This window comes from Mustela nigripes, chromosome 12, assembly GCF_022355385.1.
Source record: "Mustela nigripes isolate SB6536 chromosome 12, MUSNIG.SB6536, whole genome shotgun sequence".
NCBI lineage: Eukaryota > Metazoa > Chordata > Mammalia > Carnivora > Mustelidae > Mustela > Mustela nigripes.
In genome coordinates this window covers 96,775,618-96,794,034 of record NC_081568.1, presented here as the reverse complement: position 1 = coordinate 96,794,034, position 18,417 = coordinate 96,775,618, and the positions used below count along the sequence as shown (strand labels likewise).

General features: G+C 39.9%; 2 protein-coding genes across 2 annotated transcripts; both read left to right on the top strand.

The window, feature by feature from the left end:
* The first annotated feature begins 17 nt into the window (after positions 1–17).
* AK6 (adenylate kinase 6) lies at positions 18–17,315 on the top strand. The gene is made up of 5 exons (XM_059418016.1): positions 18–119; positions 1,048–1,140; positions 9,843–9,901; positions 10,229–10,374; positions 16,774–17,315. The coding sequence occupies exons 1-5, from the start codon at positions 92–94 to the stop codon at positions 16,964–16,966; spliced, it is 519 nt and encodes a 172-aa protein (XP_059273999.1). The 5' UTR covers positions 18–91; the 3' UTR covers positions 16,967–17,315.
* Positions 1,048–2,912, top strand: TAF9 (TATA-box binding protein associated factor 9). The gene is made up of 2 exons (XM_059418015.1): positions 1,048–1,140; positions 1,872–2,912. Exon 2 carries the CDS (start codon positions 1,889–1,891, stop codon positions 2,684–2,686), a length of 798 nt encoding a protein of 265 aa, XP_059273998.1. The 5' UTR covers positions 1,048–1,140; positions 1,872–1,888; the 3' UTR covers positions 2,687–2,912.
* Positions 17,316–18,417: the final 1,102 nt, after the last annotated feature.

Sequence of the window (18,417 nt, the reverse complement as noted above, 5' to 3'; positions counted from 1 at the left end):
TGGCGCTTGCCGCAGCTCGCCGCTTCCGGCTCCTCCCTTTTGTGCGTAAAGCGCGTGGGCCTAGACGCCCGGAGCCAGCGCGGTGAGGACCATGTTGCTTCCGAACATCCTGCTCACCGGTCAGGCTCGCGGCAGGGCGGCGCTGGGTGGCGGGGCAGGCCAAGGGCGTCGAGTGCGGTGGGGCGTCGGACGTCCGAAGGGTGCCGTTCTGTGTTCTGTTTCGAGGCTAGTGGAGGGCCGCGCGGCGTGGCGGTTGTCAGGACCTCGAAGAGACGGGTTCCTCCGACCGTTGTGGGAGGCGGGGTGGGGGGCGGGGAATGTTGATTGTGTTGGCCCGAGGCTGCTCGGTGAGAGAGGGAGACTTCTTCAGGTCCTCTTTCTGGCACACTGCCGAAATCTTTCGGAATCTGGTTTTTGTTTGTAAAAGTCTGATGGGTTTTTTGTTTTTGTTTTTAATTGGCAGGGTTGGTCTTTAGAGTAAGGGTCTGTAAGTCGCTTTCAGACCCTTAGTGGATCTTTTAATGCTGCTGGAAACGCTTGTCCTTAGGCCTTCCTGGGGCGTATCTCTTTTTCTTTTGTATCTGCCAATTACGGTTGGACAAAAGGGTTCGAATATATATGGCGCAGGGTGATTAACTTGCTGTGTACTTTTATTGAATTAGCATCAGAAGCTTTTTTATCGTGAAGTTCCCGGATGATAGTTGTCTTTCATACTGTTTAAAGGTTTTCCCCATAAATAATTTCTTAATTAAAAAAAATAAAATAAATGATGGTAATTTGAGGTACTTAGTGTTATTCTGGGAGTATCTGTTAACAGTGGCAGGTAGTCTGAGAATTCTTATTAATCCCCCAAGCCCCACTCCTGATAGATCAGATTCACTTGGTGAGATTCCCTTATGCAACAGACTTTGAGTAGTTTTGATTGGTTTTAGTGTTTATTCACAAGGAATTGCTAATTAGGATATTTTTCACTTCAGTTGTTAAAAAACTTGAAGAAGGGTAGATAGGTGGCTAATATCTAACAAGTATCTATGGCTTGTCTTACAGGTACACCAGGGGTTGGAAAAACCACGCTAGGCAAAGAACTTGCATCAAGATCAGGACTGAAATACATTAATGTGGGTGATTTAGCTCGAGAAGGTAAGGGATACATTGGTGATGGTTTTAAAAAAGAGACTAGATAATAGAGTATTAATATTATACTCTGAGGGCACAAAAAGCAGAGACAGACCATTAAGGAATTTATGCTCTGTTGGGAACCTTTAGAAAGAGAAAGTAATATAAGTGTAGTACTGTCTTGGGTTGTTCTGACTATTCTGATTATTCTGCCCCATCCTGCCCCACTCTGTTGGCCAATAGTTCTTAGTGGTAATAATTGGGAAGGCTACCATGAGAAGATGGGACATAGAGAGAATGTTTTTGAAATGGGCAAACACATAAAGGTTTGGATGGTCCTAAGCATATCTGTGGAGATGGTGAGTAGAGATCTCACTGGAAGGATATTATTTTGAACTCTTAGGACATGACTGTTCTATGGTTTCTTCTTAGCTTTGTTTGATAGTTGCATGCCTGCACACAACTGCACATTATTCTAAAGTGATAAATGTTTTTATTTTACCTCGTTTTTTCCCAATTTTTATCACTCCCTTATTTGTCTTCATTTTTTATATATTCTGTAATTTGTATAGGGCAGAAATTTAATAAACTTAAAGGGACCTTAATTAAAATTAAAAAGATTTAACACTTAAAAATTTAAATATATTTTCAAAAATTTAACAGTATTTAAAATTCTTGAAGTTCCTGACAGTTGCTGCTAAAGTAACTATTTCAGATTTGATCTAATGTCCATATTTTTTTCAAACGATCTAAAGTCTGATCAACGGATATCATGGAGTCTGGCAAGATGGCTTCTCCCAAGAGCATGCCGAAAGATGCACAGATGATGGCACAAATCCTGAAGGATATGGGGATTACAGAATATGAGCCAAGAGTTATAAATCAGATGTTGGAGTTTGCCTTCCGATATGTGACCACAATTCTAGATGATGCAAAAATTTATTCCAGCCATGCTAAGAAAGCTACTGTTGATGCAGATGATGTGCGATTGGCCATCCAGTGTCGTGCTGATCAGTCTTTTACCTCTCCTCCCCCAAGAGATTTTTTATTAGATATTGCAAGGCAAAGAAATCAAACTCCTTTGCCATTAATCAAGCCATATTCGGGCCCCAGGTTGCCACCTGATAGATACTGCTTGACTGCTCCAAACTATAGACTTAAGTCTTTACAAAAAAAGGCATCTACCTCTGCGGGAAGAATAACAGTTCCACGGTTAAGTGTTGGTTCAGTTACTAGCAGACCAAGTACTCCCACTCTTGGCACACCAACCCCACAGACCATGTCTGTGTCAGCTAAAGTAGGGACTCCAATGTCCCTCACAGGGCAAAGGTTTACAGTACAGATGCCCACTTCACAGTCCCCAACTGTAAAAGCATCAATTCCTGCAACATCCGCAGTTCAGAATGTTCTGATTAATCCATCATTAATTGGGTCCAAAAACATTCTTATTACCACTAACATGGTGTCATCACAAAATACTGCCAATGAATCATCAAATGCAATGAAAAGAAAACGAGAAGATGATGATGATGACGATGATGATGACGATGATGACTATGATAATTTGTAATCCAGCCTTGATGCTTGTAACATGTATACTTGGTCTTGAATCCATTGTACTAGATTAAACGTGCATGCTGGGTATTTTCAAGTTGTGTTGTAGAAAACTTAAATGCTATTTAATGAGTAAATATAGTTATCCTTTCCGATTGAGATGTTGGGTTTTCTTTAATAGGATTAGTAATGGTTATTCATCAGCCTTTAAGTGTAAAAAATAAAACTTTTCATCAGTTTGACTGTTGGTATTTTGGCAATTATGTTTTTAGAAGCAGTTTTCTCACGTGTCACCAACAAGAATAACAGTAACAACAACTTTAGTTGTTCATAAACTAGAGTTTATGGGGCTCCTGGGTGGCTCAGTGGGTTAAGCCGCTGCCTTCGGCTCGGGTCGTGATCTCAGGGTCCTGGTATCGAGTCCCGCATGGGGCTCTGCTCAGCAGGGAGCCTGCTTCCCTTCCCCTCTCTCTGCCTGCCTCTCTGCCTACTTGTGATCTCTCTCTGTCAAATAAAATCTTTAAAAAAAAAAACCTAGAGTTTATGAACTCTAGTGTTCATAAACACTAGAGTAGTACTTCTAGTGTCTTAAGATGTTTAGATCACAGCATGATCTCTAGTGTCTAAGTCATTCTTATGGCCCCATTTTCTAAAATTGCTGAAGTGTAACCATGTCTCTTTTGTAGAGTCCATTTCATCTGTTTGGATTTCTCTTCTTCAATTACTCAACTTCTTCCTGGGTCCTTTTTTCTCTCTGGTTTTATTTAAGGACCCTTAATGTGTCTTCCAGGATGTCCCCACTTCAGAACTTAATTTTTTTCCCCATTATCTCTTTTTGCAGGTCAGTTTTGCATATCTTAGCTTTGTCATATTTTTGATACTGTAAGTATCATGATCATATTTTTAATCCAGGTTTGGTATTTAAGTATAGTGAATAAAACTTGGGTATTGTTTTACATGACCAGTCTCCCATTTTACACCTACATAAAAAAAATCTTTTGGGGCGCCTGGGTGGCTCAGTGGGTTAAGCCGCTGCCTTCGGCTCAGGTCATGATCTCAGAGTCCTGGGATCGAGTCCCGCATCGGGCTCTCTGCTCAGCAGGGAGCTTGCTTCCCTCTCTCTCTGCCTGCCTCTCCATCTACTTGTGATTTCTCTCTGTCAAATAAATAAATAAAATCTTTTAAAAAAAAAAAAATCTTTTTTTTCCTTTGCCTGTTGAACTTTACAGTCTCTGACAAGTGATTTTAGAGTAACCTACAGTTGTCAATTTCAGTCTTCCAGTTTATCTTACCGAATTTAATACTTTAAAAAAAAAAGACTTTATTGGGGCGCCTGGGTGGCTCAGTGGATTAAAGCCTCTGCCTTCGGCTCAGGTCATGATCCCAGGGTCCTGGGATCGAGCCCCGCATTGGGCTCTCTGCTCAGCAGGGAGCCTGCTTCTTCCTCTCTCTCTGCCTGCCTCTCTGCCTACTTGTGATCTCTGTCAAATAAATAAAGTCTTAAAAAAAAAAAAAAGACTTTATTTATTTGACAGATCACAAGTAGGCAGAGAAAACAGAAGGAAGCAGGCTCCCTGCTGAGCAGAGAGCCCACTGTGGGCTCCATCCCAGGACCCTGAGATCATGACCTGAGCCGAAGGCAGAGACTTTAATCCACTGAGTCACCCAGGCACCCCTGAACTTAACACTTCTAAACTTAAAGAAGTTACTATATAATCTGATTGTGTAGTACTGAGAAGAATAGTAACACTAGACATTTGGTTCCTTTCATACTTGTATTCAACACTATTTTAGCCACTATAACACATCTAAGTGTGTATAGTCCCAAACATCCTTTATATATTTTTTAAAAGATTTTATTTATCCATTTGAGAGAATGCGCATGCACAGAGTGGGGGTGGTGGGGAGGACTGGAGAGGAAAAAGGGCTTCCCACTGAACAGGGATCTGGATGGGGGTAGGGGGGCGTTGTTTCTGGGATCCTGGGCTTGAGACTTGAGCCAAAAGCAGATGCTTAACCAACTGAGTCACTCAGGCATCCCTAGGTGATCGTCTTCATAAGGTTTTTCATAATGTACCAGATTGGTTTTTTCCCCCGATGCCATTTGAATATATCTGGACATCTTAACTAGAACATATTCCAAGATTAAATCTTAACTAGAAAATATACAAATATACTGAGACACCTGTCCTCATTTTTCTCAAATAGTTATATATTTTAAGGGATATCATGTAACCATCTATAAAGCAGTAGCTCTCAAATAAGTGTGATTTTGCCTTTCAGGGGACATTTGGCAATTTCTGGAGACTTGATAGTCAAGACTGGGGTGGAGGCCAGGGATTCTGTTGAACATCCCACAATTCACAGAATAGCCCCCCACTCCTATAAAAGAATTATTAAGCTCAAAATGTCAATAGTATTTGAGATTGAGAAACCCTGGTATAAAGAAACAAGACCAAAAAAAAAGCCGCCCTGATTTTATTTATTTATTTTTATTTTTAAAGATTTTATTTATTTGACAGAGATCACAAGTAGGCGGGGGGCGGGGGCGGGCTCCCCTCTGAGCAGAGAGCCCAATGCCCGGCCTGATCACAGGACCCAGGGATCATGACCCGAGCCGAAGGCAGAGGCTTAACCCACTGAGCCATCCAGGCACTCCGCCACCCTGATTTTAAATGAATTTGTCTAAATGGAGTTGACTGCCATTCTAGAAATCCTGTTGAAACTAAGAATTCTTAGGTCATGTGGAACCAAGGCAGGAAAAATTAGGTGGGGAATTTTTTTTTTTTTTTTTTAGATTTTATTTATTTATTTGACAGACAGAGATCACAAGAGAGGCAGGCAGAGAGAGAGGAGGAGGCAGGCTCCCTGATCCCAGGATTCCGAGATCATGACCTGAACCGAAGGCAGAGGCTTTAACCCATGAGCCACCCAGGCGCCCCTGCCCTTTAAATCTTGATGGTTTGCCTAAAAAATTGATATGGTACTCATCCCATTTTCAAGCCTATTTCCAGTGAATCTCTTACTCTTTGTATCTTTTCCTTCCCTCTCTGTTATGTCCTTTAAAAAAAAAAAAAAGAGGGGGAAGGAATAAACAAGACTTGACCTTTTTTTTGACAAAGTCCATCCTCCCTAGTGATAAACTGGTCATAGTTTACCTTCAGCCTTCCCTGCAGCCACTTCCCTAGGTCCCCTTCAGTCTACACTCCGTGCACTTCCTGTTCCTCAGACCCTGGGAATTGACCTCCATGTCTTTATACATGCTATTCCCTTCACCTATAAGTGTTCTTCCTTACCTGCCCTATAAACAACTCTTTAAAAGGCCCAACTCAAATGTCACATTTTGGTGCTCTCTAACTTTTTAAAGTAGATTTCATTGTGCTTTTCTCTACATGAAAGGTCAGGTATCAAAATACTCAATCCTAAACCAATTAACTTCTTGGTACTAGTTGCATCACAGACATAAGCTTCTTGTTGGATTGAAGTAAATGTGGTAAATATGTTTCCAGAGTAAGAAATCTGAGGGTCACCTGGCTAGCTCCATGGACAGAGCATGCAACTAGATCTCAGGGTTGTGTGAGTTCAGGTCCCATGTTGGGCATGGAATCTACTTAAAACTTAGGGGCACCTGGGTGGCCCAGTCAGTTAAGCATCTGCCTTCGGTTTGGATCATGATTCCAGGATCCTGGGATTTAGCCCCACATCAGGCTCCCTGCTCAGTGGGGAGTCTGCTTCCCCTTCTCCTGTGCCTCCCCCATCCCTGCTCGTGGGCTCTCATTCGAGGTCTCTCTCAAATCTTTTTAAAAACTGTATAAAGTAAGAAATCTGAAAATGTTTTAAGTACTGGGAATAGCATCAAAATAGATAGCATTACAATATTAAATAACAGCTTTCATGTGAGTATATTAATTCTGGGATGGCAGTTAAAATGTAATGATTTTGTAGTTTAACTACAGCTGGAAAGATCTTTTGAGGTAAGGACTTACCATTTAACTGGCCCCACAATCAATTTTTCTTCTCCAACTAACCTATATTTAAATAAATCATAAAACTTTGTTGAGAAAATTAATTGTCTAAGCTTTTGGTAGTTTAATCAATTCAAGCCTTTTCATCTCTTCTAGATTAGGACCCTATACATATACAACTCTAAATTTGACTTCCAACTGAAACTTTCTAAAGTAGCATACTTTAAAAAAAAAAAAAAATTACAAGTAGCATAGATTTTTCCCTTTTGGGGGGGAAATCTGAAATGAAGTTTAGAATCCATTTCTTCATTCCTTATGGTACAAGTTATAACCATCAGTCATCTAAAATTCTGCAGTAGCCTTGATTTGGTGTCCCTGCTTCTGGATTTGTTTCTTTCAACTCATTCTCTACAGAGAAACCAAAATTATTTTTAAATATTTGTAATTGATCACATCATTTCATGATTAAAATGCTTTAATGATTTTACTTTGCTTTGCGATAAAGTCTAACTCTGCAACTCTTTTTTTTTTTTTACCTTTTTTTTTTTTTTAAGATTTTATTTATTTATTTGACAGAGATCACAAGTAGGCAGAGAAGCAGGCAGAGAGAGAGAGAGGGAAGCAGGCTCCCTGCTGAGCAGAGAGCCCGATGCCGGCCTGGATCCCAGGACCCTGAGATCATGACCCGAGGCATGACCCGAAGGCAGCGGCTTAACCCACTGAGCCACCCAGGCGCCCTAACTCTGCAACTCTTAAGGCCCTTTTTGATCTGGCCTCAATTTACCTGACCCTTTATCTATTTTCCAACTAGTTTAAGAAACTTTCCCTCCCCTGAGTCTTCCCCTCCTAATTCTCTCGGTTTTGAATACCTTCTCTGTTGAAAATAGTCTTCCCTTGGGGCGCCTGGGTGGCTCAGTGGGTTAAGCCTTTGCCTTCAGCTCAGGTCATGATCTCAGGGTCTTGGCATCAAGCCACAAATCAGGCTCTTTGCTCAGCAGGGAGCCTGCTTCCCTCTTTTTCCCTGCCTCTCTGCCTACTTGTGATCTCTGTCAAATAAATAAATAAACTCTTTTAAAAAAAGAAAAGAAAAGAGTCTTCCCTACCTTTTCCCTTTGGTAACTGCTCCAAGTCTCCCCTTAAAAGTCACTTCCTCCAGGAAGCCTTCCCTAATATCCCACGTTTATGTTCCTAACATAATAGGTGTCCATACTTTTGCTCTTCTAACACTATGAATTATAACATTAAAGTACCAGCCTGATATAATTTCCAGGTTACATGTCTGTCCTCTCTTTTTATTTATAAACTTTTTATTGTAAAATTTTCCCTTTTTGAGGGAAAGACTATGTTTGCCCTCCTGGTCATTTTGCTTACTATTAAATCCTTATTACCCCTACAGACACCTGTAAATGGTATTTGATAATTTTTTTTAAATGAACATTTGAAAGCTTGGATTACACTCACTGTTCAACTACATTAATGTGATTTTAAAAATCCTGCATCTAAGCATTGCAGTCAACTTTAATTCTAATTTAATATTGCAGTAGTTGTCCTTATTTTCAACAACATATAATTTTAATGATTTCACTAGTCAAGGGTTTAGGAGGTGCTTGGGTGGCTCAGTGGGTTAAAGCCTCTGCCTTCGGCTCAGGTCAGGATCCCAGGATCCTGGGATCAAGCTCCCCGCATTGGGCTTCCTGCTCAGCGGGGAGCCTGCTTCCCCCACTCTCTCTCTGTCTGCCTCTCTGCCTACTTGTGATCTCTGTCTGTCAAATAAATAAATAAATATCTTTAAAAAAAAATTCAAGTTAGAAGTTAAGTGGTAGAGGAAACCTATCAATGGCATGACATTTTTCTTTTTAAAATTACTTTAAAAATACATTTTAATATACTATATATGTATGTAATTAATTCAACAGGCATAAAAAGGCTCATTTTAATTTATATCTCTTTAATAGCTGGGAAAGTCCATTTTTTCATGGTATGTTTACTAATTATCTTTTCCATCTTGTGGGAACTCTTATTAAGCTACTTATTTTTATCTTGATTTTAAAGGTCATTATATAATCTACATTTCAGTCCTTTGTCCTACTACAAAAATTTCTCCCAGTCTGTTATTTTTCTGGGTACATTATTTTTCATTGAACAGAGATTGAACTTTTCTTTTTTTTTTTTTTTTAAGATTTTATTTATTTATTTGACAGGGAAATCACAAGTAGATGGAGAGGCAGGCAGAGAGAGAGAGAGAGGGAAGCAGGCTCCCTGCTGAGCAGAGAGCCCGATGTGGGACTCGATCCCAGGACCCTGAGATCATGACCTGAGCCGAAGGCAGCGGCTTAACCCACTGAGCCACCCAGGCACCCTGAACTTTTCTTTTTTTGAGATTTAACATTTTATGTGTTTTATTTAGTCATTGTATTCTTTCACAAACTCAAATGAATCATTCCTTTATAGATTAAATTTTCCACTAGTTATCTTTGGAATTAAAAAATTAGCTCTTTAATTCACCTAGTTTATAATATAAAGGATTTAGATTATTTTCTAAATTGCTAACCAGTTTTCCCACTGTCAAGCAGTTTAATTTTTTTAACTAGAGTTTCTGCGGGTTGAGCAATAATTCAGGGAAGCAAAGGCCACACTAAGGTGCTCAAGAGGTAGCTCTTGTGCCCAGCATCTGTCCATATACCCTCCCGGCTCTGTGCCTCCCTCAAGGACTACTCTTTTGTTACTTCAGAACTCATGCTTGTTATAACCTAATTTCAGCCTTTTCTAAAATAGGTAAGATTTTATTTATTCTAGAGAAAAAAACACATATGTGCCAGCAGAGAGGAGACAATCTGCTGAGCACGGAGCCTGTCATTGTGGGGCTCAATCCCCGCTTCCCACCAAACGGTAGCTTAACCAAAAATAAAATACAGTCCTCTTCCAACAGTCCCACAAATTCTGAAATTATTCATTCTTTTTAGTTGGTTTCAATTTTGATAACTAAAATTGATATCAGATTGACTGCTGTCCAAGTTTCCTTCTAGATAAAATTCTAATTTATCAGTATTGCTCTTCACATGTCTCATCTACTGTGTAGTGCCCTCATCAGTCTCTAAAAGAGTAATTGGTGATGTATTTCCCAAAATATAAAATTAACTGAAGACTTCTGAAAGTTACTTAGAAAATACTACTTTTCTTTAATATGCCAATGTAAATCTCTTTTAGGGCAGTTATATGATGGCTATGATGAAGAGTATGAATGCCCCATTTTAGATGAAGATAGAGTAAGTACAATTTTTATTTATAAAGTATAAATTTTTATTTATAAAGTATACTTTTTTGGTTTGTGTTGAGAGAGAGAGAGAATACAAGGGGAGGAGTAGGAGCAGAGGGACAGTGTGAGAGACTCTTAAGCAGGCTTCATGTCCAGCGTGGAGCCTGACACCAGGCTTGATCTCACAAACCTGAGATCATGACCTGAGACAAAATAAAAAATTGGACACATAACCCACTGAGTCACCCAGGTGCCTCTATAAAATACACTTCTTAAAATTTAATAGGAAAGTTGACCTCATTTTTTTAAGAGCATTCTTTTTCTCCCTTTTTCACAGGTAGTTGATGAATTGGAAAGCCAAATGAGTGAAGGTGGAGTTATTGTTGATTACCATGGTTGTGATTTCTTCCCTGAACGCTGGTTTCATATAGTTTTTGTGCTGCAAGCAGATAACAGTGTATTGTACAAAAGACTTGAAACAAGGTAAGAAAGGAAAAACACTGAATTCTTAAAGTATGATATAAATCTTTATTTGGATTCCTGAAATTGGCCAGTACTACCATGAGAAAGGAGTGTATTTGAAAATGTGACGCTTGGTCTCTCGTTATAAACCATGTCTGTGTGGTACCAATGTTCTGAGTCCAAAAGAAAAAGATGCTTGTGTAAAACACAGGCAGTAATTTATAACGAGTAAATGAATACTGCAATTGACGGTTTGATTTAGTAAAATATACTATACAGCAACTCTATTTAGTCATGCTCTTTCCTTAATGTAAAACCTTGCTCGGAAAACAGCCAAGCCAAGAACATACTCTTAGAACTGGATGAACATGACCCTCCTTCATTATCCCCTCAACATGAGTGGGAGAGTTTATGAAAAACGGACATGATAAATCAACATTTCACCTTTTTTTTTTTTTTAATTTATTTATTGGCGAGACAGAGATCACAAGTAGGCAGAGAGAGAGGAGAAAGCAGGCTTCCCGCTGAGCAGAGAGCCTGATGTGGGGCTCGATCCCAGGACCCCTGGGATCATGACCTGAGCTGAAGGCAGAGGCTTTAACCCACTGAGCCACCCAGGCGCCCCTTAACCACCTTTAAAATATATATGAGTTGGTCTCTCCACAAGGACATCAGACTTAATCCAATATAACCAAAACGGAAATTTTTATGGAAAATGTTTTTCCACTGTCTTTTGATTCAAGCTGGGGAAGATGGAGGTTCTAGAGGGGTTTACCATGCAATCTCAAGGTTTACAAGCTCTGAAAGTTTGCCCCTAAGTTCAGGTTTAGAATTTGAAGGTCAGACTGACAGTGGTAGTCAGCTTTGACTAACCATCACTGCATGGGATACTTGCAAAATCCTTGCACCAAGGAATATAGTAGCAAATATACAGGGAAGGTTGGAGCTAGACCTAAAACTTTAATTATCTTTCTTTTGGCAGTGAAAAGCCATTAACAGTATTTTAAATGAGAAGTAAGAGAGATCATAATAGTACACATTCCTTTTCTCAAACAAGGCAATTTAAAAAAATTTTATTAAAAATTACTGTTTGGGGGCATGTGGCTGGCTCAGTCAGTACAGCATGCAACTCTTGAACTTGGGGTTGTAAGTTAGAGCTCCAGGTTGGGTGTAGAGATTACTTAAAATCTTAAAAAAAAAATTACTGTTTTATGTAAATAGGGGAAGACTGACAGGTCTGAAAAAGCTATGAGAGAGCTAGTCTTGTTTTTAGCCACGAAAAAGTTACAATGTAATCACCGTTAAAAAAAACAGCTTTATTTTTTGAGATAAGTTCTTATTGAGATAGTTCACATACATAAAATGTACCCATCTGAAGCATACAATTCAGTGGTTTTTAGTATGTTCACAGACTTGTGCATCCATTACTACAACCAATTTTATTTTTTATTTTTTTAAAAGATTTATTTTATTTATTTATTTGACAGAGAGAGAGAGATCACAGTAGGCAGAGAGGCAGGCAGGGAGAGAGGGGGAAGCAGGCTCCCTGCTGAGCCAATAGCCCATTGCGGGACTCGATCCCATGACCCTGAGATCATGACCTGAGCTGAAGGCAGAGGCTTAACCCACTGAGCCACCCCGGCACCCCACAACAACCAATTTTAGAAAATGCTCATTGTTCCCCTCCTCCCAAAGAACCCATAGCCATTAGCAGTCACTCTGCATATATCCCCAGTCCGTCAGTCCTAGGCAACTGGTAATTTAACTTCTGTCTCTGTGGACCTGCCTATTCTGGAAGTTTTTATATAAATGAAATCAATATGTGGTCTTTTATGGCTTCTTTTATTTAGCATAATGTTTCAGGGTTCATCTGTGTTGCAGCACATATCAGTACTTCATTTATTGTTTTAATCAAATACTATTCCATTGTATGGATATACCATATTTTATTTATCCATTTATCAGATTATAGATGTTTTGGTTTTTTCCATTTTTGGCTATTATAAATAATTCTGCTATGAACATCCATGCCTATGGTTTTGTGTGGACATTATACATTCTTTTATCTTGGATATGGAATTTTAAGAATGGGACTGCTGGGTGATATGGTAACACGTTTAATATTTTGAGGAACTCTTAGACTATTTTCCAACGTGGCTGCACCAGTTTACCTTCCCAAGAGCAAGGTATGAAGGCTTTAGTATTTCCACATCCTTGCGAACACTGGTTATGTCTTTTTTATTGTAGCCTACCCAGTGGATATAAAGTAGTATCTCATTGTGGTTTTGATTTGCATTTCCTTGATCATTAATGATGTTGAGCCTTTTCTCATATGCTTACTGTCCATTTGTATGTCTTCTTGGGAGAAAGAGCTCTTCAGATTCTTTGCCCAATTTTTTATTGGGTTCTTTTTAATTAAGAAGAGTTTTTGTGTATTTCAGATGCAAATCTCTTATCAGATACATGATATGCAAAAATTTTCTCCAGTTCTGTTGGTTATATTCTCATAAAGCTAATCAACTTTTAAGAAGTTCAATTTAATCTTGTTACAAGGTTGAAATAATTTGAATTTGAATATTTGCTTTATCTTTTTCATTAGCTAATTAGCTGGCTAATTCACATATCTTCCTAAAGATTATGTAAGTTAATTTTTTTTATGTAAGTTAATTTTTTAAAATTTTTTGGAATTGAGAAAAGAGAGATAGATCTATATGTATAATCAAGTACCCAATTAGGACACAGTATTCCCATCATAAGTATTCCACTCTTGGGGGGGGGTCCTTTTTTAATTTAAATTCAATTAACATGTAGTATATTATTAGTTTCAGAGGTAGAGTTCAGTGATCCATTAGTTCCAAAGAACTCCCAGTGCTTATTCCATCAAGTGCCCCCTCCTTGATGCCCATCACCCAGCTACACCATCCCCTACCTACCTCCCCTCCAGCAACCCGCAGTTTGTTTTCTGTGCTTAAGAATCTCTTACGGTTTGTCTCCCTCTCTGAGTTCATACTGTTTTATTTTTCCCAGGTTTGTTTCTTTTACTAACTAGAATCATGACGTATGTATTGTTCTTTGTTGCGCTCGTTGGCGATGTTCTCAGGCTAGCACACTCCTTTTATCCATTATATATTCCACAGAATTAGTGTCACTGTTTGGGTTGCCTCATTCTGCTGTTATAATTATGCCCGTTTTTGTGCACAAATGAGCACAAGGGCTGGAATTTGAGGGAAAGAATGCCAGTTTGAGCCCTTGGCAATGTGAGGTGAAGGCACGTTGACTTGGCACCGAACAGGTGGCAGGCCGTGCACGCCAACTCGGGTGTGGCTGGACTGTGAATTTAGGACCCACAGGCCAATGGCATCCTGTGTGACAGGGATGTGGCTGGTTTTGCTTTTAACTTTAGCTTTTCTGGGAAACTCTGTCTTTCCTTCTATTCTAAATGAAAGCCTTGCTGGATACAGTATTCTTGTCTGTAGATTCTTCCTTTTAGCCACTGGAATTTATTATGCCACTTTCTTCTGGCCTGCAGAGATTCTGCTGAAAAACCCAGTGATAGCCGTATGAGGTTTCTCTTGTATGTCACTGCTTTCCTTTCTCTTGCTGCTTCTAAAATTCTCTCTTTATCACTACTTTTGGCTATCTTATTTACTTTGTGTCTTGGTGCAGACCTTTTTGGGTTGGTTTTGTTGGGAGCTCTCTATGCCTCCTGGATCTGGATTTCTTTCCTCCCCCAGGTTCAGGAAGTTTTTTTAGCTATTATTTCTTTGGACAAATCTTCTGCCCCCTTTTCTTGCTCTTCTCCTGGGATCCCTGTCATGTGACTGATACGCTTGACAGTGTTGCTGAGTTTCCTGGGTCTGTTCTCATTTTGCATATTTTTTCCCCTCTGATCTGCTCAGCATGATTACTTTCCATGACTCTGTCCTCCAGGTTGCTGGTCCGTTCTTCTACTTCCTCTTGTTTGCTATTTATTCCAGGTGGTCTATTTTTATTTCCATTTAGTGAGTCCAATAGCTCTAATTGGTTCTTTTCTACATCTGCTGTTTCTTGGCGGGTGTGGGGAATTCTCATGGAGGTTCTGCACTCCTTTCTCAATTCTAGCAAGCATCTTTATGAGCATTACTTTAAATTCGCTATCAAACATATTACTCATCTCCATTTTGTTTAGGTCTCTGGCTGTGATTTTGTTCCGCTCTTTCACTTGGGACATATTCCTCTGTCTCTTGCTAATTCTATTGCTGTGTCTGTTTTTCTGTGTTAGGAAAGTCAGCTGCGTCTCCCGCACTTGAAAGTAGAGGCTTTATGAAGAAGAGGTCCCACAGTGCAGCGTCTCCTGTTCCCTAGAACCTGGCACTTCAGGGGTGTTTCCAATCTGTGTTGCTAAAGGGGTGTCCTACCTTTCTGGTGGAGCTGTGTTTGCCCTCAGTCCAGCCTGTGATGGCACTCTGCCTGTTATGGGCAGGGTTTGTTCCCAGTGGTGTTAGTGGGCTAGGCTAGTTGGGAGTTGCTTTGAGCTTGCGCTGAGTCAGACCAGGTGTTTACTGGAGATGAAGGAGCAACAACCTGCAGGCATTTTCCCTGTGTTGTCCCCTCGGAATCTTTTGGTGGTTGGGGGGGCCTATAGTCAAGACCAGCTGCCTACCCCAGCCCACTGCTGGAGTCACAGTCAGACTGGTGTGTGGTTCTCCTCCCCCTCCCTGGAGCAGGACTCCGTCTGGAGTGGTGCTGGCCTCGTCTGGGCTGTGCACACTGGCAGGCTTGTGGCAGCGCCTTGATGGGATCTGGCCAAGAGCGATCGGAGAGGGTGCATCTGCTTCACTGTGGTCTCTTGTCTATGTCAGTCCATGGAGAGTCTGTTCCACCAGCTTTCCAGTTGCTTTCTGGGTTATTAATGCCGATTTAGGTGCTCTCTAGACCACCACGCAGCAAGAGGTGATCCCAGGATCCTCCTACTCTGCCATCTTCCTAGCAACCTCTCATAAGTATTCTATTTTTTTCTTTGTAAAGATTTTATTTATTTATTTGAGAGAGAGAGAGAGTATGAGAAGGGGGAGGGGCAGAGGGAGAAGCAGACTCCCTGCCAAGCAGGGAGCCCAATGCGGGACTCGATCCCGGGACTCCAGGATCATGACCTGAGCTGAAGGCAGTCGCTTAACCAACTGAGCCACCCAAGCACCCAAGTATTCCATTTTTTTATAAAGATTTTACTTTTCAGTAATCTCTGCATCCAATGTGGGGCTCAAATTTATAACACTGAGATCAAGAATCCCATGCTCTGGGGCATCTGGGTGACTCAGTCATTGAGCATCTGCCTTTGGCTTGGGTCATGATCCCAGGGTTCTGGGATCGAGTCCCGCATCAGGCTCCCTGCTCAGCGGGAGGCCTGCTTCTCCCTCTCCCACCCTCCCTGCTTGTGTTCCCTCTCTCATTGTATCTCTGTCAAATAAATAAAATCTTAAAAAAAAAAAATAATCACATGCTCCACCAACTGAGCCAGCCAGGCCCCCCCATGAGTATTTCATTTTTATATGCCATCTAGTTATTTTATCTGTCTATATCTTAGCTCCTCTAATGCTTTTAAAAATTTTTTTTAATTTTTTAAAGATTTCATTTATTTATTTTACAGAAAGAGAGAGAGATCACAAGAAGGCAGAGAGGCAGGCAGAGAGAAAGAGGGGGGACGCAGACTCCCCACCGAGCAGAGAGCCCTATGCAGGGCTCGATACTAGGACCCCGAGATCATGACCTGAGCTAAAGGCAGAGGCCCAACCCACTGAGCCACCCAGGCACCCCTCTCTAATGCTTTTTCAATCTAGGACTACAGCTATAACCTTATTTATCTCATAACTCAATATCTGGCTTGAGGTAGGTAGATATGTTTGCTAATTGATTGGATGACAAACTGTGTGGAGAAAATTAAGATAAACCTAAACACTGAACCTTTGTTTAACCCTCTTGTCAAAAAAGTCTCTCATAGAGTCAATTATCATATGGTTTCACTTATTTGTGAAGCATAACAAATAGCATGGAGGACAAGGGGAGTTAGAGAGGAGAAGGGAGTTGGGGGAAATTGGAAGGGGAGGTGAACCATGAGAGACTATGGACTCTGAAAAACAATCTGAGGGGTTTGATGCGGCAGGGGGTGGGAGGTTGGGGGAACCAGGTGGTGGGTATTAGAGAGGGCACGGATTGCATGGAGCACTGGGTGTGGTGCAAAAACAATGACTGTTATGCTGAAAAAAAAAAAAAGTCTCTCATATTACAAGTGCCAATCTAATTTTCTTGAGGTAAACAGGCTACAAGAAATATTTTTGCATGATTTTTCATGTTTTTAAAAGTGTCCAGTTTCTAGTGTGTTTTTAAAATTCCAGTTAAGGTATTTTAGTTTGCTTTTTGTTTTATCTTCTCATTTTCTTCTAGGGGTTATAATGAAAAGAAACTAAAAGACAATATTCAGTGTGAAATTTTTCAAGTACTTTATGAAGAAGCATTAGCATCCTACAAGGAAGAAATAGTACATCAACTGCCCAGCAATAAACCAGAAGATCTAGAAGATAATATCAATCAGATATTGAAGTGGATTGAGCAGTGGATCAAGGATCATAGCTCCTGACTTACAAGACTGGCCACTTTACAACCACTCTTGTTATATCCCTGCCATAATGAATAAATTGTCCAATTATCAGTAAAACTTCTTTATTAAGATTGTGCTGCAGGACTAGTAGATGGATAATCTAAAGGTTTATGTTTGGGCTTTTTTCTTCCATGAGAAATCAAAACATTCTCAAGTATAGTATATATAATATCATTAAGAATTTAGAGTAAAAACTGTCATCTTAAATGCTTCACCTGCTAAAGAATAAATAAATCTGACCAAAGGGGTGGCTATCTTCTAAGCTGATTGCAAAAGAAAATGAAGATGATCCCTTAAAATAAAAATTAAGACTAAGGATAAAACATCAGAGTTTTTCATTTTTATTTCTTAAATTAAAAAAACAGAAACACGATTAAGTGGTAATAAAATCAAAAGGTACAAAAGAGTATCCTGGAAAGGTAGGTTTCCCTTCCACGCTGCCCCTATTCTTCAGCCACCCAGATGCCCTCCCTTTAGAAAGTAGTATCAAGAGTCAGAATTCTATCTTAGCAAGCTCTAACTTATTAAGTTACGTTGCTTAATATACGTGGAACTTTGCACATGAGCAAGTTTATCTATAAATTCCTGTATAAATTATATGCAACCATAACATTTAGTAGATTCATTTTAATAACCATATATTGTCTATTATATAAGATTATTATATATGTGCAAGACTCCACCCAAATAACTGGTGGGAAATGCCTCCCAAGATAAGTTCTTCAGCTCCAGACAATCATAACCTAGATTATACATGGAAGATATACACAAAAATGGACGCTTTAGACAAATCAGTTAGATTGTGGCAAGTGCCTTACTAGAAATTCTAACATAATGAGAGAACAAAAGAGAAAACTCTCTTCCTACTATGAATATCAGAAAAGGATAGAATATTAGAAAAGGGTGAGTATCAGAAAATTATATAGGATGCAGGGCTTTGAAGAATAGATATAGAAGGAGAGAAGAGTAGAAAAGTGCTATCCAGTATTACCTGGGTCAAATCATAAAATAAGCATAATTACTTCATAGGGCTATTGTAAGGATTAAATGATATTTGAACTTAGTACCATATATGTGTGTGTTTCTACTTTTTTTTTTTTTTTAAGATTTTATTTATTTATTTGACAGAGAGAGATCACAAGTAGTCAGAGAGGCAGGCGGGGTGTGAGAGGCAGGCTCCCTACTGAGCAGAGAGCCCGACGGAGGGCTCAATCCCAGGACCCTGAGATCCTGACCTGAGCCGAAGGCAGAGGCTTAACTCACTGAGCCACCCAGGCGCCCCATGTGTGTTACTACTTTCAGTAATTCTAATGGCTATTTTGAAAAGACAGTATTCTTTTCATTACTGGGATTCACTAAATTATCAAATGATTGCTAATTATCTTAACACTAAAATTGACTCATCATAAAGATTTTCCTTCAACAGAAGG